The sequence below is a fragment of the Pleurodeles waltl genome, chromosome 7, assembly GCF_031143425.1.
Source record: "Pleurodeles waltl isolate 20211129_DDA chromosome 7, aPleWal1.hap1.20221129, whole genome shotgun sequence".
Classification (NCBI taxonomy): Eukaryota; Metazoa; Chordata; class Amphibia; order Caudata; family Salamandridae; genus Pleurodeles; species Pleurodeles waltl.
In genome coordinates, this window is record NC_090446.1 from 901,886,852 (window position 1) to 901,913,313 (window position 26,462).

General features: G+C 47.6%; 1 protein-coding gene across 2 annotated transcripts in view; it reads right to left on the reverse strand.

Annotated features, from left to right (window-relative positions):
* TBC1D9B (TBC1 domain family member 9B) overlaps positions 1-26,462 on the reverse strand; it is a 172,277-nt gene that overhangs the window by 69,683 nt on the left and 76,132 nt on the right. For both annotated transcript variants that reach the window (XM_069199510.1, XM_069199509.1), the window contains exons 11-12: positions 17,129-17,246; positions 16,122-16,407 (exon numbers count right to left, since the gene is read on the reverse strand). In XM_069199510.1, coding sequence (XP_069055611.1) covers positions 16,122-16,407; positions 17,129-17,246 — 404 coding nt within the window. The remainder of the gene's footprint in view (positions 1-16,121; positions 16,408-17,128; positions 17,247-26,462) is intronic.

A 26,462-nucleotide genomic window follows, 5' to 3' on the forward strand; every position in this document is an offset into this window, starting at 1 on the left:
AGTTCCACATTATGGAATAGTGCTGCTCTAGCCACCACTTGTGAGTAGGCTGTGCTGTCTTCCGGTGGTGATGGCCTAGTTGGGTATGTGTCTGGGCTGTTATCAGACACTGGTGCGTCGTACAAGTCCCACACATCCTGATCTTGGTCATCGTGGCTCATGGCGGTGTGAGCTGGCGAATGTGACGGGGTGTAAGTTGGTGAAGCCGGAGTTACAGGTGGAGGCGAGGGAGGAGGTGTTACCTTTTGTGCTGTTTGTTGCTGAGGAGTAAACTGAAGCGTTCTCTTTCGTTTGACAGGTGGAAGGGTACTGATCTTCCCAGTCCCCTGCTGAATAAAGATACGCTTTTGCATGTGATCCACGTCAGTGGATTGCAGTTCTTGTTCAAATCTATGTTTCTTCATTTGTGAAGACATAGAATGCTCTTCAGTATAGGAGCCTGAAACAGGGTCTGATGTCGCTTTTTTCGGCTCCGAAAACCCTGTTGATTGTTTTTTTCGGCTCCGAGGTAACCTTCCTCTTTTTCTGTGCCGAAAATTCTTGGCCTCTATGGTCTTCGGCGCCACTGTCTCGGCGTCGATCCGTGTCGACACCGAACTCTCGGTGTCGATGCTTCTGTTTAGCACTCTCTCGCTCCCGAGGAGGCTGCGTGCCGGTGTCTCGACCGAAGTCGGACGATCTCGACACTGAATGGGCCTTTTTCGGTGCCGATTGTTGGTCACCGAGAATTTGGGTGGAGCCATGGCCGGTTGGCAGTGGCGTCCCCTGGGCCTTCTTTCCTTTTTTAAGTTCTGATCTCGACGTCTTACTCACAGTTTTTGTAGAGTCTAGCTCGTCGGAGTCTGAATCCTGGATGGAAAAGGATTCCTCCTGTTCCTCTTCTGTCTCGAACTGTCGACGCTCCTTTGGCGTGGACGCCATCTGCAGTCTTCTCGCTCGACGGTCGCGCAGAGTTTTTCGGGACCGGAACGCCCGACAGGCCTCACAGGATTCTTCGCTGTGCTCGGGTGACAGGCACAGGTTACAGACCGAGTGTAGGTCTGTATAAGGATATTTGTTGTGGCATTCGGGGCAGAATCGAAACGGGGTCCGTTCCATCGGCGTTGTTCTCCACGCGGTCGGGCCGACTAGGCCCCGACGGGGTGCCGAAATCTACCCCGAAGGGCACCGAAGCGCTTCGATGTTCAACGCGTCGTCGTATGTGTCTATCTCGAACCGGATCGCAACGATACCGTCGAAAATCTTCCGTTTTCAGCTATCTTTCCGTTCCGAAACCCGGAGCGACAGGAACACGTCCGAACCCGATGGCGGAAAGAAAACAATCGAAGATGGAGTCGACGCCCATGCGCAATGAGCACAGAAGGAGGAGTCACTCGGTCCCGTGACTCGAAAACACTTCTTCGAAGAAAAACAACTTGTAACACTCCGACCCAACACCAGATGGCGAGCTCATGCATACCATGTGTATCTACAGCGACAGATGCCATTGAACCAAACAATTTGATTGTATCATGGAAACTAATGTGTGATAAACTGGTTGTGAGAAAGACATAGAAGAGTTGCACAAAAAATAATTTGACTGCCAATACCAGTTTTTGGTTAAAGGATTACATTATGGTAAATGTGATATAAAATCCAGTCAGGCAGAGTACTGACTTGTTAAATTCTTGTCAGATAAAATGGGTAGAAATAGAGCTCCAAAGTTTCTTGTTTGAGTCTAACAAGTCACTTGACTGAAATATCAGCTGTGTCACACTTTTATAAACCCCAAATGTCTGCACTTAGTTTTTTTTTATTTATTTATTTATACAAATTTGCATAAACCAACAACAACAGCCCCAAGACCTCCAGATATAACACAAGGAGTCCATAAGTGTGCGCACAATAAGAGCCGGGATAACGAAAAGCAGAGTCTGAGGAAACAAGGAACCCAGCGAGGTCGAAGCCCTAAGTTCAAGTACCATCCCATATACATGCCAATAGGAACAACATGAAGCACACCCCCAGGGGAAATCTAAATACAGAAGTACTTGGGGGATAAACTAACAGCAATGACAACAGCAGAAGGATGAAGGTGGCCGAGCAGACACACACAGCAGGATCGTCCACCAAACAGTATTCCCCATACGTGTGGGAGCAGTACCCAATCTAAACAGTCATGCACGTGACCTCGCACACACCGTAAAGACTCTCTCAATTTTACCAGTGGATTCCAAGAAGGAGCGGAAAGGCACCCAAATCTCTCTAGGGCGAGAACACGCTGGGGCCATCTCCCAAAAGATGGACAGCTGCTCCTGACAGAATGCGGCATCACGCAGCCAATCTACCTTCCGCGGAGCCCTGCCCCGCCCCCAGCAGACCACCACTCTACTCTTCGCCAGCAAAAACAACATACCCACGAGACATCTCCACTCCACGGCACCCCGTCCAGCAAGCCCAGCAACGCCACCACAGGAGAGAAAGGCCGATTCAAGCCAGTCATGCCGGCTTTCGCACGCATCACTTCTCCCCAAAAGACGCGCACCTCACCACAAGTCCACGGCAAGTGCAGAAAATCAGCATCTGGAGCAAGGCAGCGCGCATCGTCGCGCAACCCCATAGCCCATAGACTGTGGGAGGTATAATATAAGCGATGTAAGAATGTAAAGTGTCTGAGCCGCAGTCTATAGCTTGGCAACAGCGCTCTCATGTGCGGACAGCAGCTTCTCCACATAGCATCAGTAATCTCCTCCCCCGCATTCCTCTCCCATTTAACCATCGCAGCCTCCACCACCGCCCGCCGCTGCTCCTGCATTCACCTATACAATTTAGTAATAAGCTGACGCGGGGACTGGGCGCGCCACAGTAGCTCAAGCGTCTGACAAGTTTGAGGCATAGTCGGAAGACCAGTAAATCGCGCCCGCAGCATCGCGTATACCCGCAACAAATACAACCTATGCAACACATTATCAGCTCCATCACTTAGCGCCTCCTCTGGCGACCACAAACGCTCATTCACAAACCAATCCCCCAGCAGAGACAACCCGGAAGCAGTAAAAAAATCCCGCAGTCGCTGGACATTCTTTCATCTGCAACATCCAACACCGGCATCATGGGCGCAAAGGGCTCACATCCATCCGACTGACGCAGCAGAGCGGCCCAAGCCCCAGAAGTGCACGCAACGGTGGCCACTCCCCTGGGGCGAATCCGGGTCATACATCCAAGCACCCTCGGCACCCAGTCTGGCCACACCGCATCACTCTCAGCCGCAAGATGAGGTAGATATCGCACCGGGCGAATCCAAAAGTATGCAAAATGGGCTTGAGCGCAGTAATAATACAGCTCCAGATCAGGGGCGGCAAGCCCCCCCAGCTCAAACGGCAGCGTCAGCTTCTCCCACGTGATCCTAGGCTGCCCGCCTGCCCACACCAGCCGCACCAAAGCCGATCGAAGCCTCCGCAGGAAACTCATGGGCAGCAACAGCGGAAGGTTAACAAAGAGATACAGAAATTTGGGTAAGACAACCATCTTGGCAGTGCCAATGCGCCCAATCAGCGAAAGCGGCAGGGAGCGCCACACCTCCAGCCTGTCCTCCAACCAGGCCACCAACCTACCATAATTAGCAAGCCAAAAGGTCTCAACTGAGCCATACACCCAGATAGCGAACTGGGCCCTCTCAACAGGATAACGCGACGGGAAGCGCGCCGTACTACTAGCACGAGGCAGCACCACTGACTTGGACCAGTTCATCACTATGCCAGAAAAGGTACCGAAACTGACAACCTCAGAGAGCAAAATATCCAGATTCCCACTCGGCTCCCACATATACAGTGCAATATCATCCGCAAACATTGAGCCCAAAATCAGGCGCTGCCTAAACTGCAGCCCCCTGTGGTTATGATGTTGCCGCAAAAAGGCGGCCAGCGGCTCCATCGCGATAGCGAAAAGGAGCGGGGCTAGAGGGCACCCCTGACAAGTTCCCCGGGCCACAGGGAAGGGGTCCGATATGCATCCGTTCAACCGGAGCCTCGCAACCGGATCCGTATATAGCAAGTGGATCAACCCTATAAAGCGTGCACTCATACCAACCCTGCCCAGCAGCGTTAACAAATAGGGCCAGGACAGGGAATCAAACGCCTTTGTCGCATCCAAAAACACTGCAGCAGCCTCATCTTCCGCCGTGAGGCCACCCAGCACCGCGAAGAACGTGCGTAAATTGTGCGCCGTCGATCGCCCCGGCACAAAGCCAGACTGATCCGGGAGCACCAACCGCGACATCAACGGCTGCAACCGGAGCGCAATGAACTTGGCCAAGATTTTATTGTCAACATTAATCGTGGCGAGCGGGCGGTACGAATCGCAGCTACAAGGATCCTTGCCTGGCTTAAGTATTGTAACGATCAGCGCCTCCCGCAAGGAAGCGGGAAGAGAGCCCGCTTCCAACACCTCAGCATAGACCTCCAACAGGTAGGGAGATGTCTGCACTTACAGTTAGGGTGCATGTGGCATTCAGATAATGGGGATATATTCTAGGAGTTGACAGATACTCTACCAAAATGGTCTCCCATTCTGCATGTGTGCCATATAGTTAGAAATGTATTTTCTTTGGAAACTCTGGCTTATCATGAAGAATAATGTGCATTGAACAGAGGGCTGAAGATTAACTATGTGGCAATAAAAGATGTTACTGTGTAAAAGAACTAGAAAACGAGTGAAGTTAGCCACAGTAGTAAAAATCTAGAGTACAGTTGGTGGTAATGTTTTTACCAGTATGTACATTAAAAAGGGATCCTTTTTTCTACAGGTAAGAGTGTGCTGATCAGGGTACAGGAAAAAATCAGAAAGGACACTGGGTGACTAGGAGAAGAATGATTACTAACCTGTATGTTCTGAATTTTCTCTCAGTACCTGGAAAACATTGTTAGCTGAAAGACCAGGTGCTTGATAAATGGTACCCTGTATGAGAAATGTGTGCCAGATTATGGACCGCAGTTGTTCTACTACTTAAATGATGCAGGTACTATGGGCTAGAAATGTGTATCTCTAATAGGCCCCAAGCTTTAGACTATTACCAGACTCATGAAACAGTATTGAACCTCCTGTAGATGCCAAAGCACTAAAAGCAGAAAAACATCTCCACCAGACTAATTTCCACTCTTTGTATTGGTGGGACAGAATGGAGGTCCTTAGGCAAGCAAGAGGGGTGGAGGATTTCATTAACTCCTTACACCCTTGGGCAAGGTAGAAGAAACATGTATCTAGCCCCAGTGATCCTGGCCAGGCAAAGTTTCTTTTTTAAATCTCTCCAGTGCCTGTCAAAAAGGCAGGGAAGAGATATTCATAGGTAAGCCGGCTTAGCCGTCCACTGCTGCTTTTTGTTTTTCTGCCATTTTTCCTTTTGTTTTGCATTGTTTTCCTCCCTATGTTTGCAAATACTGGGAGGAAAACACTTGTGTATGTGCAGTGCACATATACAAAGTCTAGTACGCACACGTTAGACTCCAATAGGTTCAATAAGCACATTTGAGTGTTTGTGGTCTTTTTCCAATTTAGCAATAGCTTGACATACACACTGGACACTCAGATTTATCATCTTTATCCAAAATAGCAGAACAGGTTTTCACCAAATGAAGAAAAGGCACAAAATGACTGAAGGGCCATATACTTTTGATGACTATCCATTCAGCGGTCTAAGAGTTAGGGGCAGATTTCATATTTGAAATCCCATTCTAAAGAAAAACGGAAACCCTCCTTTCTAATTTTTTAACCATTTGACCAATCTGTTTCAAATTTGGCACACACTCAGATTAACACCGCCCACCCCCCAAATCGCCTGTACATTTTGGTTCTCTAGGTTTGCTTTGGCTAGGTCAGGGGGGAGGAGAAAGTTATTAAGGATAGAAGATACAAAATCAGCTTTCCTGTGGAGTGAGATGTAAATCTTCACTACAAAGACATGACTTCATCTCTGTAAGATGTATGTGTTTACGAACATTCACCATACAAATGTGTACACAAATATGAAAGTGTGCATTCTTCTGGCTTTTTGTTTCATTGTTCCTTAAAACAGCTAGGGGGTAATGAAGAAGAAGGAAAATTAAAAAAAGTAAATAAAATGAAAACGGAAAACCCATGAATTTGAAAGGGACAATGATGTGGTGTAGGAAGTTGGCTCTGTATGTGCTATTTCAAAGTAAGGAATAGCATGCACAGAGTCCAAGGGTTCCCCTTAGAGGTAAAATAGTGGTAAAAATAGATAATACTAATGCTCTATTTTGTGGTAGTGTGGTCGAGCAGTAGGCTTATCCAAGGAGTAGTGTTAAGCATTTGTTGTACATACACATAGACAATAAATGAGGTACACACACTCAGAGACAAATCCAGCCAATAGGTTTTTATATAGAAAAATATCTTTTCTTAGTTTATTTTAAGGACCACAGGTTCAAATTCTACATGTAATATCTCATTCGAAAGGTATTGCAGGTAAGTACTTTAGGAACTTCAAATCATCAAAATTGCATGTATACTTTTCAAGTTATTCACAAATAGCTGTTTTAAAAGTGGACACAGTGCAATTTTCACAGTTCCTAGGGGAGGTAAGTATTTGTTAGGTTAACCAGGTAAGTAAGACACTTACAGGGCTTAGTTCTTGGTCCAACGTAGCCCACCGTTGGGGGTTCAGAGCAACCCCAAAGTCACCACACCAGCAGCTCAGGGCCGGTCAGGTGCAGAGTTCAAAGTGGTGCCCAAAACACATAGGCTAGAATGGAGAGAAGGGGGTGCCCCGGTTCCGGTCTGCTTGCAGGTAAGTACCCGCGTCTTCGGAGGGCAGACCAGGGGGGTTTTGTAGGGCACCGGGGGGGACACAAGCCCACACAGAAATTTCACCCTCAGCAGCGCGGGGGCGGCCGGGTGTAGTGTAGAAACAAGCGTCGGGTTTGTAATGGAAGTCAATGGGAGATCTAGGGATCTCTTCAGCGCTGCAGGCAGGCAAGGGGGGGGTTCCTCGGGGAAACCTCCACTTGGTCGAGGGAGAGGGACTCCTGGGGGTCACTCCTCCAGTGAAAGTTCGGTCCTGCTGGTCCTGGGGGCTGCGGGTGCAGGGTCTCTCCCAGGTGTCGGGACTTAGGATTCAAAGAGTCGCGGTCAGGGGGAAGCCTCGGGATTCCCTCTGCAGGCGGCGCTGTGGGGGCTCAGGGGGGGCAGGTTTTTGTACTCACAGTCTTAGAGTAGTCCTGGGGTCCCTCCTGAGGTGTTGGATCGCCACCAGCCGAGTCGGGGTCGCCGGGTGCAGTGTTGCAAGTCTCACGCTTCTTGCGGGGAGCTTGCAGGGTTCTTTAAAGCTGCTGGAAACAAAGTTGCAGCTTTTCTTGGAGCAGGTCCGCTGTCCTCGGGAGTTTCTTGTCTTTTCGAAGCAGGGGCAGTCCTCCGAGGATGTCGAGGTCGCTGGTCCCTTTGGAAGGCGTCGCTGGAGCAGGATCTTTGGAAGGCAGGAGACAGGCCGGTGAGTTTCTGGAGCCAAGGCAGTTGTCGTATTCTGGTCTTCCTCTGCAGGGGTTTTCAGCTAGGCAGTCCTTCTTCTTGTAGTTGCAGGAATCTAATTTTCTAGGGTTCAGGGTAGCCCTTAAATACTAAATTTAAGGGCGTGTTTAGGTCTGGGGGGTTAGTAGCCAATGGCTACTAGCCCTGAGGGTGGGTACACCCTTTTTGTGCCTCCTCCCAAGGGGAGGGGGTCACAATCCTAACCCTATTGGGGGAATCCTCCATCTGCAAGATGGAGGATTTCTAAAAGTTAGAGTCACCTCAGCTCAGGACACCTTAGGGGCTGTCCTGACTGGCCAGTGACTCCTCCTTGTTTTTCTCATTATTTTCTCCGGCCTTGCCGCCAAAAGTGGGGCCTGGCCGGAGGGGGCGGGCAACTCCACTAGCTGGAGTGTCCTGCTGGGTTGGCACAAAGGAGGTGAGCCTTTGAGGCTCACCGCCAGGTGTGACAATTCCTGCCTGGGGGAGGTGTTAGCATCTCCACCCAGTGCAGGCTTTGTTACTGGCCTCAGAGTGACAAAGGCACTCTCCCCATGGGGCCAGCAACATGTCTCGGTTTGTGGCAGGCTGCTAAAACTAGTCAGCCTACACAGATAGTCGGTTAAGTTTCAGGGGGCACCTCTAAGGTGCCCTCTGGGGTGTATTTTACAATAAAATGTACACTGGCATCAGTGTGCATTTATTGTGCTGAGAAGTTTGATACCAAACTTCCCAGTTTTCAGTGTAGCCATTATGGTGCTGTGGAGTTCGTGTTTGACAAACTCCCAGACCATATACTCTTATGGCTACCCTGCACTTACAATGTCTAAGGTTTTGTTTAGACACTGTAGGGGCACAGTGCTCATGCACTGGTACCCTCACCTATGGTATAGTGCACCCTGCCTTAGGGCTGTAAGGCCTGCTAGAGGGGTGTCTTACCTATACTGCATAGGCAGTGAGAGGCTGGCATGGCACCCTGAGGGGAGTGCCATGTCGACTTACTCATTTTGTTCTCACTAGCACACACAGGCTTGTAAGCAGTGTGTCTGTGCTGAGTGAGGGGTCTCTAGGGTGGCATAAGACATGCTGCAGCCCTTAGAGACCTTCCTTGGCATCAGGGCCCTTGGTACTAGAAGTACCAGTTACAAGGGACTTATCTGAATGCCAGGGTGTGCCAATTGTGGATACAATGGTACATTTTAGGTGAAGGAACACTGGTGCTGGGGCCTGGTTAGCAGGGTCCCAGCACACTTCTCAGTCAAGTCAGCATCAGTATCAGGCAAAAAGTGGGGGGTAACTGCAACAGGGAGCCATTTCTTTACACAAGCCCCCCCCAGCCCACAGGCCAGGAGACTCAGCCCAAGCTGGGAGAGTCTTCCTAGTCTGTCAGGCGAGGAAGAGTAGGAGAAATAGGCTGGTTAGTTGCAGGGCCTACTCTGCCTTACATCCTTCTGTTCAGGTCATTCCCTTTGGGGAACTGACCCACTTCCACAGTGATAGGACCTAGTCTGAATTGCCTCTTGTCTGCTTCTTCAATGTCTCCACCCATTCTTTTTATTTTGGGTTTAGAGGTATCCACCTCTGCTAATCTTATCTTAGCCAGGGTCATCCCTAGCTTACCCAAAGAGGTTACCCAGAGCTGGAGTAACCCCACCATGACCAACAGGGTCAGGGGGCCTAACTTGCTATTTGGCATGGGGTCTGACCACCATGCCAAGGATAGTGCAGCCACAAAGGCTAACACCCAGCAGAGGCCACTGACAGCTGTCAGTGCCCAGAACCACACCTTTAGCTCTTCACCTAAAAGGGAAGGGGCTAAGTTACAGGCTTCTTTGGGTTCAGGTTGCCTGTCTGCTGTATTGGAGTGGGGGGTTACCACATCTTGTAGTAAACACCCTTCTTCCACTCTTTCTTCTGTTAGCTGAGGAGCCACCCACTCAGGTTTAACAGTTGCCTGACTAGCCAGGACTTCTTGTGGGTCAGGTTGGACTTTATCAGGGCCATTTTTGGAGTTCTCCCCTACTGGAGCAGAATCTCCTTGGCTTGCTGTAACCTTGGCTAAAGGTTGTCCACCCTTCCTACTCTGTTTTCTTTTCTTCTTCTTCTGGGGCCTGCTTGCATTTACTGCAGAGGCAGGACTTCCAGAATCCTTGGGAGAGGACTGGCACTGGACCAGTTCCTCTCTTGAGCTCTGACTAACCTCTGGGTAGTCATTTCCAAGGAGACAATCAAGGGGGAGGTCTGTACTGACTACTACCCTTCTCCAGCTAAGAGTGCCACCCACTTCTATGGGCACTAAAGCCACAGGCCTCTTAGTGACCCTGTCTAGGCTAACTCTTACCCTGGCAGTCTCACCTGGGATGTACTGGTTTGAGAGCACCAGCCTGTCATGCACAATAGTGTGACTGGCACAAGTGTCTCTCAGGGCAGTGGTTGGGATTCCATTCACCAGTAGGTGGTGGAAGTGTCTGCTTCCCTCTGGAATCTCCAACTCACCTGTTGGGCCCTGTTTCCAGTTGAAGGCTAGGAAGACCTCCTCATCTGAGGAGTCATCTCCCATGGCTACACTGGTTACCCCAGGAATTTTGTTCTGGGGTTTGTTTTTGGGACAAGAAGTGTCCTTGGTGTGGTGCCCAGACTGTTTACAGTTGTGGCACCATGCCTTAGTGGCATCCCAGTTCTTACCCTGGTACCCACCTTTGTTTTGGGTTGTGTCCTGGGGCCCACCCACCTGTTCTGGTTTTTGGGGGCCTACAGAGGACTCTTTTTCTTGGTTTCTAGTGTTACCCACTTTCTCCTGGGGAGTTTTTGTAACCCCTTTCTTTTGGTCACCCCCAGTGGAAGTTTTGGTTACCCTAGTCTTGACCCAGTGGTCTGCCTTCTTTCACAATTCTTGGGGAGAAATTGGACCTAGGTCTACCAGATACTGATGCAACTTTTCATTGAAGCAGTTACTTAAAATGTGTTCTTTCATAAACAAATTATAAAGCCCAACATAGTCACACACTTCATTTCCAGTTAACCAACCATCTAGTGTTTTTACTGAGTAGTCTACAAAATCAACCCAGGTCTGGCTCGAGGATTTTTGAGCCCCCCTGAACCTAATTCTATACTCCTCAGTGGAGAATCCAAAGCCCTCAATCAGGGTACCCTTCATGAGGTCATAAGATTCTGCATCTTTTCCAGAGAGTGTGAGGAGTCTATCCCTACACTTTCCAGTGAACATTTCCCAAAGGAGAGCACCCCAGTGAGATCTGTTCACTTTTCTGGTTACACAAGCCCTCTCAAAAGCTGTGAACCATTTGATGATGTCATCACCATCTTCATATTTTGTTACAATCCCTTTGGGGATTTTTAGGATGTCAGGAGAATCTCTGACCCTATTTAAGTTGCTGCCACCATTGATGGGACCTAGGCCCATCTCTTTTCTTTCCCTTTCTATGGCTAGGAGCTGCTTTTCCAAAGCCAATCTTTTGACCATCCTGGCTAACAGGGGGTCATCCTCACTGAGAGCATCCTCAGTGATTTCAGAAATGCTGGACCCTCCTGTGAGGGAAGCAACATTTCTGACTATCATTTTTGGAGACAGGGCTTGAGAGGCCCTGGTCTCCCTATTTAGGACTGGAAGGGGGGAATTGCCCTCCAAGTCACTAATTTCTTCCTCTGTGAAGTCATCCTCAGAGGGGTTGGCTTTTTCAAACTCTGCCAACAGCTCCTGGAGCTGAATTTTGGTAGGTCTGGAGCCAATGGTTATTTTCTTTATATTACAGAGAGACCTTAGCTCCCTCATCTTAAGATGGAGGTAAGGTGTGGTGTCGAGTTCCACCACATTCATCTCTGTATCAGACATTATTTTGCTAAAAGTTGGAAGACTTTTTAAAGAATCTAAAACTGTTTCTAGAATCTAATTTCAAACCTTTAACAAACTTTTAAACTCTAAAAGACAATGCTAAACAGGGACTTAACACACAAGGCCCTAGCAGGACTTTTAAGAATTTAGAAAAATTTCAAATTGCAAAAATGAATTTCTAATGACAATTTTGGAATTTGTCGTGTGATCAGGTATTGGCTGAGTAGTCCAGCAAATGCAAAGTCTTGTACCCCACCGCTGATCCACCAATGTAGGAAGTTGGCTCTGTATGTGCTATTTCAAAGTAAGGAATAGCATGCACAGAGTCCAAGGGTTCCCCTTAGAGGTAAAATAGTGGTAAAAATAGATAATACTAATGCTCTATTTTGTGGTAGTGTGGTCGAGCAGTAGGCTTATCCAAGGAGTAGTGTTAAGCATTTGTTGTACATACACATAGACAATAAATGAGGTACACACACTCAGAGACAAATCCAGCCAATAGGTTTTTATATAGAAAAATATCTTTTCTTAGTTTATTTTAAGGACCACAGGTTCAAATTCTACATGTAATATCTCATTCGAAAGGTATTGCAGGTAAGTACTTTAGGAACTTCAAATCATCAAAATTGCATGTATACTTTTCAAGTTATTCACAAATAGCTGTTTTAAAAGTGGACACTTAGTGCAATTTTCACAGTTCCTAGGGGAGGTAAGTATTTGTTAGGTTAACCAGGTAAGTAAGACACTTACAGGGCTTAGTTCTTGGTCCAAGGTAGCCCACCGTTGGGGGTTCAGAGCAACCCCAAAGTCACCACACCAGCAGCTCAGGGCCGGTCAGGTGCAGAGTTCAAAGTGGTGCCCAAAACACATAGGCTAGAATGGAGAGAAGGGGGTGCCCCGGTTCCGGTCTGCTTGCAGGTAAGTACCCGCGTCTTCGGAGGGCAGACCAGGGGGGTTTTGTAGGGCACCGGGGGGGACACAAGCCCACACAGAAATTTCACCCTCAGCGGCGCGGGGGCGGCCGGGTGTAGTGTAGAAACAAGCGTCGGGTTTGTAATGGAAGTCAATGGGAGATCTAGGGATCTCTTCAGCGCTGCAGGCAGGCAAGGGGGGGGTTCCTCGGGGAAACCTCCACTTGGTCGAGGGAGAGGGACTCCTGGGGGTCACTCCTCCAGTGAAAGTTCGGTCCTGCTGGTCCTGGGGGCTGCGGGTGCAGGGTCTCTCCCAGGTGTCGGGACTTAGGATTCAAAGAGTCGCGGTCAGGGGGAAGCCTCGGGATTCCCTCTGCAGGCGGCGCTGTGGGGGCTCAGGGGGGACAGGTTTTTGTACTCACAGTCTTAGAGTAGTCCTGGGGTCCCTCCTGAGGTGTTGGATCGCCACCAGCCGAGTCGGGGTCGCCGGGTGCAGTGTTGCAAGTCTCACGCTTCTTGCGGGGAGCTTGCAGGGTTCTTTAAAGCTGCTGGAAACAAAGTTGCAGCTTTTCTTGGAGCAGGTCCGCTGTCCTCGGGAGTTTCTTGTCTTTTCGAAGCAGGGGCAGTCCTCCGAGGATGTCGAGGTCGCTGGTCCCTTTGGAAGGCGTCGCTGGAGCAGGATCTTTGGAAGGCAGGAGACAGGCCGGTGAGTTTCTGGAGCCAAGGCAGTTGTCGTCTTCTGGTCTTCCTCTGCAGGGGTTTTCAGCTAGGCAGTCCTTCTTCTTGTAGTTGCAGGAATCTAATTTTCTAGGGTTCAGGGTAGCCCTTAAATACTAAATTTAAGGGCGTGTTTAGGTCTGGGGGGTTAGTAGCCAATGGCTACTAGCCCTGAGGGTGGGTACACCCTTTTTGTGCCTCCTCCCAAGGGGAGGGGGTCACAATCCTAACCCTATTGGGGGAATCCTCCATCTGCAAGATGGAGGATTTCTAAAAGTTAGAGTCACCTCAGCTCAGGACACCTTAGGGGCTGTCCTGACTGGCCAGTGACTCCTCCTTGTTTTTCTCATTATTTTCTCCGGCCTTGCCGCCAAAAGTGGGGCCTGGCCGGAGGGGGCGGGCAACTCCACTAGCTGGAGTGTCCTGCTGGGTTGGCACAAAGGAGGTGAGCCTTTGAGGCTCACCGCCAGGTGTGACAATTCCTGCCTGGGGGAGGTGTTAGCATCTCCACCCAGTGCAGGCTTTGTTACTGGCCTCAGAGTGACAAAGGCACTCTCCCCATGGGGCCAGCAACATGTCTCGGTTTGTGGCAGGCTGCTAAAACTAGTCAGCCTACACAGATAGTCGGTTAAGTTTCAGGGGGCACCTCTAAGGTGCCCTCTGGGGTGTATTTTACAATAAAATGTACACTGGCATCAGTGTGCATTTATTGTGCTGAGAAGTTTGATACCAAACTTCCCAGTTTTCAGTGTAGCCATTATGGTGCTGTGGAGTTCGTGTTTGACAAACTCCCAGACCATATACTCTTATGGCTACCCTGCACTTACAATGTCTAAGGTTTTGTTTAGACACTGTAGGGGCACAGTGCTCATGCACTGGTACCCTCACCTATGGTATAGTGCACCCTGCCTTAGGGCTGTAAGGCCTGCTAGAGGGGTGTCTTACCTATACTGCATAGGCAGTGAGAGGCTGGCATGGCACCCTGAGGGGAGTGCCATGTCGACTTACTCATTTTGTTCTCACTAGCACACACAGGCTTGTAAGCAGTGTGTCTGTGCTGAGTGAGGGGTCTCTAGGGTGGCATAAGACATGCTGCAGCCCTTAGAGACCTTCCTTGGCATCAGGGCCCTTGGTACTAGAAGTACCAGTTACAAGGGACTTATCTGAATGCCAGGGTGTGCCAATTGTGGATACAATGGTACATTTTAGGTGAAGGAACACTGGTGCTGGGGCCTGGTTAGCAGGGTCCCAGCACACTTCTCAGTCAAGTCAGCATCAGTATCAGGCAAAAAGTGGGGGGTAACTGCAACAGGGAGCCATTTCTTTACATGTGGTCATTGCCCAGTTCATTGTTACCATATATAAATTAGGACTAACTTGTAGTTATGCTGTATTTTTGCTCAAACACAGTTGTCCAATGGGTAGGGCTAGTAGTAGAGTCCTCTGGTGACATTTTTAAAAGGCTACTACGCATATTGACTGTGACAGCAGAATTAATTTTGAGGCATCCAAGAAACTCAAGAATTCCACCATTTACAGAAATAAAGTAACAGCTACAATGATTAACAGAACGAGTAACAGAACCTGTAACAAAAGCAGTTTGGCGACTGACTTCACTAACTTAATGCCAGACTTTAACAAAAGCGAATACATGGTTTTGTGAGCAAGGAAAAACAAAAAAGTAATAGTCTGACAAGAGATCAGAACGCTTGTATGCCAACAACAATAACAATACAGTTGGTTGCCAGATGGATAGTTCTAGAAATAAAACCAAGGATAGTTTCAAAGAGTGTTAAAGGGTAACTGCCTGTCAGGCACTGAACATACGTCAAAAAGGTACGGGGTGATATCACATCACAATTTGCTAGGCATTCACTCTATATATATATATATATATATATATATATATATATATATATATATATATATATATATATATAACATTCCTGAAGCAAAGGATGGTGGTGTGCTCATGGACTCAGTCACCTAGTGAACCGGCTGCAAATATGAGGCACAGTAACATATAGAGAAACTACATGGTTAGCAGGCTTGGCACAAATGTTAAACTTTGAAACAATATAAATGAGGGTCAGAAGGCATTCAAACATGGTGAGGCATTTTCTTTTTTCAAAGTTGGATACGAAATTCCTAGGCCCCTTCAAAAGTAAGACATGTTGGGTGGGTATAGGTCTCTCTTACAGGTTTTAGAAGAGTAGAAATCCTAGTAAATATGACAGGCGGACTTCCACTTGATTCTAAGTTATACCTTAGTAAGACTACTGTGCTATATATGTATGTTCATCAGTAACAATGAAGGTAATTCGGCTGGGAATGACCTGATGAGCGGAATGAGCATGAAAAGAGATGTTTATTTCCACAGCACTTAAATGTGATGCTTCAATGAATATATGTGATGTTCTGAGTAAGTTGAGGGCTAAACCCATTTCTCCTGCACCCCTGAGTGGGAGGCCATTTTACAGGCCACCCCAGTGTAAAAGACAAACAGTACAAAACATCTGCTACAACGTCAAAGCAATGTGCCCTGAACCTAAATCCAACAGTTTCCATTTGGTGTTTTATGCTGGGTGTAGCCTAACAATCCAGGGAACAAAGGGGGTGTGCAAGATCATAAAAATTCTCATATTGGGTGCAAGTCAAAGCCACTTTCTGTGGATCAAATATATTTTGTCTCAATCTTTCACTTTTAGGAGAGAACAGATTTGCTGCATGAGTAGCTGGAGTGATTAGTACTATTTTTAATATTTTGACAACTGTTATGACATTCTATCTAACATTATCATTTCAAGTAGAAAGCTTTGAAAACTACCCCGAGCCAATGGCAACTACTGTAAATCTATGTGAACACCAGGTCTTTTACTCTGATCATGTACAAGTAAGTGTTATTACCTTAAAATACACCAGTAGAACTGTAATACTTCAATGATTTTTCAATTTTGCATGTAAACAACCCATTCCGGACACAACTCTTTCAGACAATCATGCTCTCCCCTTAACACAGAAATGTACCTTTAAAAGGTAAAAGTGTAAATTACCTGCCCAGACCAATATTGGATTGTTCATTGATCTTCAGAGCATGGAACTAAATTATTATGGAATCTCACTAAGCAACGAATGGAGCCTACCTTCCCAGAGCAGTCATGGCTTCCCCTTCATCATTGCAGGTAAGAAGTGTCTTCATATTTGCATCAAGAATGGCCAGTGACACCTGCAGAATGAGTTTGATGCCTTCATAAAAGAAGCAATCCACCACCACTACTGCACTCTCAAAAGGCATGACACTGAGGAAAAGGGTAAGGAACCAAGAGAGCGAGATAGTGGAGATGACACCCAATTCCTGCATCTTCTCCGCCAGCTCAGGCAGGCACTCACGTGTCAGTTCCTCAAAGACGCCCTGATCTACCAACGCTCCTGCAGGAAGAGGTGGAAAGAGAACTGTCAGACTGCATGAAAAAGAAGTCTTAGAAGGAACAAAAGTTACCCCAATGCAACAATACCAACTTACGAGCCAGAGCCCAGGGGAGGAATAGGGAGATGTCAGAACCACTTAACATGCAGTGACCAGTGAACATTTGTCACAGTCAACCTTCCAAGTTGGGAAGCACAGATATGATGGCTCCTTGACACATGAGATCACTGTACAGACTGCGTCATGGAAGTTCTGACACTGCACCACTAGTTATAGCATGAAATTCTACCTCTGTTACTGACTCAATGCCTTCATCAGGAGGGAGCAATGGTGTAAGTAGACCGGATTAAGCACAACTGTCAGTCTTACGATTATCAGCATCGTCAACTTATAAGAGACCTCTATAACACTGAGCAGAACATTCTGATTTGTGGACTCAAACAAAATATATACTCAAGAAGAGCACCTCAAGCTTTATAATTCTGCTCTGTCTATGGGGTTATGAGAGCATCTCCAAAGAAAGGGTCCAATGTGAGAAAAACTGTCTTTTGCCCTCCTGCTTTTAAGACTGTGACAGAAGATAGAATTCCATTGTTTGTATTAAATAGACTAAATTGTAATCAAGGGTATGCACTGTCTAAACACCTGTGCATAAAGGACATTCAATTATCAGTTCCCTAAGTATGCTTAAAGGGCTAAAAAATGAGTAGCAGTAGAACTCACCAACCACACGGGTGTTGTAGTAATCAGGCAGCATACGCTCACATAGTGCAACTAGCAACCAAAAGGCTTCCTCTTCGCTGCAGTACAGCAACAGAACTGATGTCACGATGTTCATGGCCTGGTTAAAGGGACAAACACAGGGAAAGAGCTATTTCACACCACTGCATGGTGTATTGCTCAACTACATGTACTGAAAGGGAGAAGCAGGCAGAGAAAGGCTACATATGCTACACTGAAGCCAGCCATGGAGCTGGCAATGCAGAAGGAAAATTTTACTTACCAGTAGACATCTATTCGTGGCATGTACTGCTGTAGATTCACATGCTGTGCATGAGCTCGCCATCTAGTGTTGGGTTCGGAGTGATAGAACTTGCTTTTCTTCAAAGAATGATTTTGAGTAACGGGATCGAGTGACTCCTCCTTTCGGTGATAGTGCGCATGGGCATTGAGTCCTTTGTTAGATTGTTTTCTCCTCAGTCTGGAGAGTGAAAGAGTAAAAGAGAAAGATGTCCATGCAATGTATCTATGTATATACAATATTTACATATTAACATAAATTGGAACAGCCACAGGCATCCGGGGAGGAGGGCAGGCACATGTGAATATGCAGCACTACATGCCACAAACAGATGTCTACTGGTAAGTAACATTTTCCGTTTGATGGGATGTGTGGTTGTAGATACACATGCTGTGCATAGACAGAAAAACAGTCCATCCATAAAGCGGTGGCTAGCGTGTGGGAGTTGCTATTGTTTGGAAAAGTGCCCTAAGTACTGCTTGGCCAATATTAGCTTGCTGCCTTGCTAGTACATCTCCAAATAGTGTTTTGTAAAGGTGTGTGGTGTAGACCATGTCGCTGCTTTACAGATATCTGCTATAAGTAGGTTTCCTGTGAAAGCCATTGAAGCACTTTTCTTCCCAGTAGAGTGTGTAGAGTGTGCTCTAGGTGTGAGTGGTAAATGTTTTTTTGCTTTAGCATAACAAGTTTGGATACACATGACTATCCACCTAGCTATACCAGCTTTGTGATATAGGGTTTCCTTTGTGAGGCTCTGAAAATTCCACAAAAGGTTTTTTAGTTTTCCTGAACTGTTTAGTTCTGTCTATCTAATACCTCAGAACCCTTTTTACATTAAAAGTGTGTAGAGCCCTTTCCGCCTCAGAGTCTGGTTGGGGAAAGAAAACGGGCACTTCTATTGATTGACTGATATGAAACTGGGAAACTACCTTTGGTAGGAATTTAGGATTAGTTCAAAGAACTACTTTTTCTTTGTGAATCTGAAAGAATATCTCTTCCAGGGTTAAAGCCTAGAGTTCACTGACATGTCTATTCCATTATAGGAATTGTAAAGGGCAGGAATGTAGTGGCTCAAAGGAGGACCCATGTGCCTCGTAAGAACAATATTTAGATTCCAGGATAGTGCCGGAAGCACCCTTGGTGGAATGACTTTCAAATCCTTCCATAAACACCTCAATGACTGTATCTCTAAATAACTAAGAATGCAGTCTATTTTGCTTATATGAAGCTATAGCTGCTAAATGAAGTAGAATAGAAGTGTAAGCTAAATTCTCTTTTTGTAAACGATGTAAGTAACAAACTATCTGTTGCACCATTGCTTTCAGAGGGTCAATGTTTTTTGGTTTGCAGTAGAAGACAAAGCGTATCCACTCTGCTGCATAACTTTGTCCAGTTGTGGGTCTAAGCACTTCTTTAAGAATGTCCATACATTCTTGTGGTAGTTATACATATCCAAATTCTATGACCTCAGGAGCCATAGTGCTAGGTTGAGTGCCTTGGGGTCTGGATGTCTTATATGTCCTTGATTCTGTGTTAGAAGAGCTGGCCTGTTGGGAGCTTCTGGTGTGGAACTAGTGAGAGATCCAGAAGTGTTGTGAACCATGGCTGACATGCCCTTATGTGAGCTACAAGTATCATGGTGAGGGAAGAGTGTTTGGATTTCTGAACTAGAAAAGGAATGAGGGGGAAAGGCAGAAGAATGTAAGCAAATATCCCTGATCAAATCATCCATAAAGCAATGCCCTTGGATTGAGGGTGAGGGTACCTGTATACAAAGTTTTGCCATTTTGAGTTTTGCGCAGTGGCGAATAGGTCTATTTAAGGTGGTCCCCACTTTAGAAATTACTGTTGTAGGACTTGTGGGTGGAGCTGCTGCATCCTGCTGAGTGGGTCTGCCAACTGAGTGTCCATTACTGGGAGATACTGTGCCACTATGTGAATGTGATGATAAAGTGCCCATTTCTATATTGTCTGTGCAAGATGGGATAGCGGAGATCAATGTGTCCCCTCCCGTTTTTGAAGATAGTGCATGGCAGCCATGCTCTCTGTACGTGCTAGTACAACTGAGAGTTGCCAATGTGGAAGGAATGCCTTCACTGCTAGGAAGACTGTGTGCAATTTCAGGTGATGAATGTGTAAGGACTGTTGAGTGATATTCCATAGGCTTTGCACTGTGAGGTTGCGGAGATGAGCTCTCCAACAGGTCTGTGATGCATCTGTAGTAACAAAGACCTGAGGCACAGGGTCGCAAAAGGGCCGCCCTTTGATCAGGTTTGGGGTATTCCACCATTGCAGAGAGCAATGAGCTTGGTGGTCTAACAACACTAGTTCTTCTAGTTGACTCTGTGCCTGACACCATTGACGAGTGAGAGAGTTGAAGGGGGTGCATTTCAAGTCTGGCATGAGGTACGGTGGCAATACAGGATGCTATCATCCCCAGTAGGCGCAAGAAAGTCCTCACTGTGTATGACTGGTTTACTGTTAAGTGAGAAATCAATGACTGAAAAGTTTAAACACAGGCTGGGCTGTGGAGCACTGGTCCTAATTGTGTATTGAGAACCGGCCTAAATAAGGTTGCATCTGAAGCGGTAGGAGATGGGATTTGAGATAATTGAGTGTGAATCCCAGAGTGTGTAGAAGATCGATTGTGATTTAGGTATGATGTTGAAATTGTTGTAAGGTGCTAGCTTTGATAAGCCAGTCGTCCAAGTAAGGGAAGACATGAATGTGTGGTCTTCTGAGGTGTATAGCAACTACCGCAAGGAACTTGGTGAATACTCTGGGAGTGGTTGTGACCCCAAAGTGTAAGACCTTGAACTGGTACTATTTTCCTGCCACCCCAAATCTGAGGTGTGCTGGACGGATGGGAATGTGAAAGTAAGCATCTTTTAGATCCAACGCTGTCATAAAATCGCCTTGTTGGAGAAGGGGAATGACATCTTGAAGAGTGACCATATGGAACTGCTATGACAATGTACTGGTTTAATGGTCTGAGATCTAGAATTGGCCTGAGTGAACAGTCTTTTATGGGTATAAAAGTATAGGGAGTATACTCCAGAACCTTGATGTTTTAAACGGACAGGCTCTATGGCTTTTTTGAGGAGAAGAGATTGTACATACTCTTTGAGAAGAGTGAGATGTTCTTGTGAAAGTCTGAGTGCGAGTGGATATGTTTGGTGGAGTGGAAATGAGCTCCAAACAGTAACCATTTAGGATAATGGAAAGAACCCACTGATCGATGGTGGTATCTGCCCATTGTGGGTAAAAATGTTGAAGTCTTCCCCCTACAGGAGTAGTGTGTTGCGGTGGATGGTGGAGGCAGTCATTGTTTGGCAGTGGAGGTGGAGTCTCTAGAAGTGGATGTAAGGAAATGCCTCCTTGGCATGGATACCTCCTGACTTTTTGCTGATGCTAAGTTTTGATTGAAAGTGTGCTGGGACTTATAAGTTCACCACACCATACCATCCACAAACCAATGCTCTTGTTGAGAGATTTAACAAGACATTGAAGGGTATTATCATGGGGCTCCCTGAAAAACTCAAAAGGAGATGGGGTGTCCTCCTGCCATGCCTGCTTTTCGCCTATGGAGAGGTGCCTCAGAAGGGAGTAGGGTTTTCCCCCTCTGAACTTCTGTTTGGCCATCCTGTTAGGGGACCACTAGTTCTTGTAAAAGAAGGCTGGGAAGGACCTCTTCATGAGCCTAAACAAGATGTGGTGGACTATATACTAGGCCTACGTTCAAGGATGACAGAGTACATGGAAAAGGCAAGCAAAAACCTTGAGGCCAGCCAACAACTCCAGAAGATGTGGTATGACCAAAAGGCTGCTATGGTTGAGTTTCAGCCAGGGCAGAATGTCTGGGTTCTGGAGCCTGTGGCTCCCAGAGCACTTCAGGAGAAATGGAGTGGCCCTTACCCAGTACTAGAAAAGAAGAGTCAGGTCACCTACCTGGTGGACTTAGGCACCAGCAGCACCCCCAAGAGGGTGATCCATGTTAACCGCCTCAAACTCTTTCATGATAGGGCAGATGTAAACATGTTAATGGTTACAGATGAGGCCCAGGAAGCAGAGAGTGAACCTCTCCCTGATCTCCTCTCCACTGGCCCCAAGGGTGGCACAGTAGATGGAGTGATCTATTCAGACACCCTCTCTGACCAACAGCAGGCTGACTGCAGGCAAGTCCTCCAGCAGTTTGCTGAGCTCTTTTCTTTAACCCCTGGTCTGAGACACCTGTGTACCCATGATGTGGACACAGGAGACAGCATGCCTGTCAAAAACAAAATATTTAGACAGTCTGATCAAGTTAAAGAAAGCATCAAAGTGGAAGTCCACAAGATGCTAGAGTTGGGAGTGATTGAGCACTCTGACAGTACCTGGGCTAGCCCAGTGGTCTTGGTCCCCAAACCTCACACAGAAGATGGCAAGAGAGAGATGAGGTTGTGTGGACTACAGAGGGCTTAATTCTGTCACCAAGACAAATGCTCACCCCATTCCAAGGGCAGATCAGCTAATAGACAAATTGGGTGCTGTCAAATACTTATGTACCTTTGACTTAACAGCTGGGTACTGGCAAATAAGAATGGCACCAGGAGCAAAAAGAGAAAACAGCATTCACTACACCTGATGGGCACTACCAGTTTATTGTGATGCCCTTTGGCTTAAAGAATGCCCCTGCCACCATCCAAAGGTTGGTGAATCAAGTCCTTGCTGGGTTGGAGTCCTTTAGTGCAGCGTATCTTGATGATATTGCTGTCTTTAGCTCCAACTGGCAGGATCACCTGGTCCACCTGAGGAAGGTTTTGCAGGCCCTGCAAGCAGCAGGCCTCTCTATCAAGGCATCTAAATGTCAGATAGGGAAGGATACTGTGGTTTACATGGGTCACCTTGTAGGTGGAGGCCAAGTTCAGCCACTCCAACCCACGATCCAGACTATTCTGGACTGGGTAGCTCCAAAAACCCAGACTCAAATCAGGGGATTCCTTGGCTTGACTGGGTACTATAGGAGGTTTGTGAAGGGATATGGATCAATAGTGACAACCCTCACAGAACTTACCTCCAAGAAAATGCCCAAGAAAGTGAACTGGACCGTGGACTGTCAAAAGGCCTTTGACACCCTGAAGCAAGCAATGTGTACAGCACCAGTTTTGAAAGCTCCAGATTACTCTAAGCAGTTCATTGTGCAGACAGATGCCTCTGAACATGGGATAGGAGCAGTCCTGTCCCAAACAAATGATGATGGCCTTGACCAGCCTGTTGCTTTTATTAGCAGGAGGTTACTCCCCAGGGAGCAGCGTTGGAGTACCACTGAGAGGGAGGCCTTTGCTGTGGTCTGGTCCCTGAAGAAGTTGAGACCATACCTTTTTGGTACTCACTTCATAGTTCAAACTGACCACAGACCTCTCAGATGGCTAATGCAAATGAAAGGACAAAACCCTAAACTGTTGAGGTGGTCCATATCCCTACAAGGAATGGACTTTGTAGTGGAACACAGACCTGGGACTGCCCATGCCAATTGCTGATGGCCTTTCCAGGTTCTTCCACTTAGAAAATGAAGTCTCCTGGGAAAGCTTAGTCTCACCATCGTTGTTGGGGGGGGGGGGGGGGGGGGGAAAGGAAATGCTTCCTTGGCATGGTTGCCCCGTGACATTTTGCCTTTGCTGATGCTAAGTTTTGACTGAAAGTGTGTGGGGACCCTGCTAACCAGGCCCCAGCATTCTTTCCCTACACTGTACCTTTGTTTCCACAATTGGCACAGCCCTGGCACTCAGATAAGTCCCTTGTAACTGGTACCCCTGGTACCAAGGGCCCTGATGCCAGGGAAGGTCTCTAAGGGCTGCAGCATGTTTTATGCCACCCTAGGGACCCCTCACTCAGCACATGCACACTGCCTCATAGCGTGTGTGTGCTGGTGGGGAGAAAATGACTAAGTCCCCTCAGAGTGCCATGCCAACCTCACACTGCCTGTGACATAGGTAAGTCACCCCTCTAGCAGGCCTTACAGCCCTAAGGCAGGGTGCACTATACCACAGGTGAGGGAATATGTGCATGAGCACTATGCCCCTTCAGTGTCTAAGCAAAACCTTAGACATTGTAAGTGCAGGGTAACCATAGGAGTATATGGTCTGGGAATTTATCAAACACGAACTCCACAGATCCTTAATGGCTACACTGAAATCTGGGAAGTTTGGTATCAAACTTCTCAGCACAATAAATGCACAGTGATGCTGTGTGCAATTTATTGTAACATGAATACCAACCCAACTTCTAGTGTGGGGCTGACCAGTTTCTGCCAGCCTGCCACAACCAGACGAGTTGCTGGCCACACGGGGAGAGTGCCTTTGTCACTCAGTGGCCAGGAACAAAGCCTGCACTGGGTGGAGGTGCTTTACACCTCCCCCTGCAGGCACTGTAACACCTGGCAGTGAGCCTCAAAGGCTCACCCCCTTTGTTACAGCACCCCAGGGCATCCCAGCTAGTGGAGATGCCCGCCCCTCTGGCCACTGCACCCACGGTTGGTGGCAAGGCTGGTGGAGATAATTAGGAAAGCAAGGAGGAGTCACCCACCAGTCAGGACAGCCACTAAGGTGCCCTGAGCTGAGGTGACCCCTGCCTTTAGAAATCCTCCATCTTAGTTTTGTAGGATTCCCCCAATAGGATCAGGGATGTACCCCCTCCCCACAGAGAGGAGGCACAAAGAGGGTGTAGCCACCCTCCAGGACAGTAACCATTGGCTACTGCCCTTCCAGACCTAAACACACCCCTAAAGTTAGTATTTAGGGGCACCCCAGAACCCAGGATATCAGATTCCTGCAACCCTAACTACAAAGAAGGACTGTTGACCTACAAGCCAGCAGAGATGACGGACGACGACTGCTTTGGCCCCAGCCCTACTGGCCTGTCTCCAGAGTCGAAAACCGGCAACCAGCGACGCATCCAACAGGGACCCGCAACCTCTGAAGCCTCAGAGGACTGCCCTGACCCCCCGGACCAAGAAACTCCAGTGAGCAGCGGCTCTGCTCAACAACAGCTACATCTTTGCAACAAAGAAGCAACTTTTAAAGAACTCACTCTTCCTGCCGGAAGCGTGAGACTTCACACTCTGCACCCGACGCCCGCGGCTCAAGACCTTGAGAACCAACATCACAGTGAGTAGCCCGAGACAACCCCCCTGGACCCCCACAGTAACGCCTGCAGAGAGAATCCAGGGGCTTCCCCTGACCGCGACTGCCTGTAACAAGGGACCCGACGCCTGGACCATGCACTGTACCCGCAGCCCCCAGGACCAGAAGGAACCGAACTTCAGTGCAGGAGTGACCCCCAGGCAACCCTCTGCATAGCCCAGTTGGTGGCTGGCATGAGAAGCCCCCCCCTGTGCCCTGCCCGCACCGCTAGAGTGACCCCCCGGGTCCCTCCATTGAATCCAATACAAAACCCGACGCCTGCTTTGCACACTGCACCCGGCTGCCCCTGTGCCGCTGAGGGTGTGTTTTGTGTGCCTACTTGTGTCCCCCCCAAGTGCTCTACAAAAAAACCCTAGTCTGCCCTCCGAAGACGCAGGTACTTACCTGTAGGCAGACTGGAACCGGAGCACCCCTGTTCTCCATAGGCGCCTATGTGTTTTGGGCACCTCTTTGACCTCTGCACCTGACCGGCCCTGAGCTGCTGATGTGGTAACTTTGGGGTTGCCTTGAACCCCCAAAGGTGGGCTGGCTGCCTATGCCTAGGAACTAAGACTTGTAAGTGTCTTACTTACCTCACAATCTAACCAATATTTACCTCCCCCAGGAACTGTTGATTTGTGCAGTGTCTACTTTTAAAATAGCTTATTGCCATTTTAACAAAAACTGTATATGTTATTGCTCTAATTCAAAGTTCCTAACTTACCTGTGTGGAGTACCTTGCATTTTATGTATTTACATCAAATCTTGAACTTGTGGTCCTAAAAATAAATTAAGAAAAGGTATTTTTCTATATGAAAACTATTGGCCTGGAGTCAAGTCTGAGTGTGTGTTCCTCATTTATTGCCTGTGTGTGTACAACAAATGCTTAACACTACCCTCCGATAAGTCTACTGCTCGACCACACTACCACAAAATAGAGCATTAGAATGATCAAATGTTGCCACTATCTTACCTCTAAGGGGAACCCTTGGACTTTGTGCACACTATCGCTAACTTTGAGATAGTATGTACAGAGCCAACTTCCTACACTGTGTGTTCGCAATGCATCAGTGATTGGCTGCTTGAGCTGTGACTCTTTTGCCTGCCGCATCTAACTTTTTGCTTTCTTTATCAGGGGAGAGCCCCCTGTAGACTGGCTATTGGCTCTTTTGCGTGCAGTTGACATAACAACGGAATCTGGAGGTATTTGCGTTTTTATAAACAAAGGAGCAGTGGGTGCAGCCTTATATATTTTTTTTATCAACGCCGGGAGTGATAATGCATGCTCCTACTGGTAGGAATTGACTTCCTTTATGTGTTGTGGCAAGGGTGTCAAAAAGAAAGTCGTCCTCAATATGATCTGTGTGCATTGTTACATTATGAAATGGAGCATTTCCCTCGCTATGACTTGCTGCCATGAGGTAGGATCTTCTGGTGGTGATGGTCTGGCTCAGTGGAGATTTGGATCATTAAGTGTAATAGGCTCCGGATCATAAGTGTCCCATGGATCCTGGTCATCTAGTGTGTCTCCTAAATCCTGTGTCCCATGTGGGGGGGTGAATTTGGTGGTGTAAATCCGGTGTCTGGTGGTGGAAAAGGAGGTGGAGTAGACTGATGAGAAGGCTGTGGAAAAGGTGGTGTTTTATGTCCGCTAGCATTCTTTAGTGGCAGAGAGGTGTCAAGCACCTCCTGAAACATAAGTCTCCTTTCTATAGGGACATGCTAGAATACGACCTGATTCCTCTTGAATATGGAGCCGGCGTTGAAGAGTGTCCGTGACTTCTAAAATTGGTTTCACCGGTGAAGGGGTGGTGGAAGACTGTCCAGAATCCACAGGAGTAGAAATAGTCTTTTTGAAAAAAAAATTGGCCCCGAA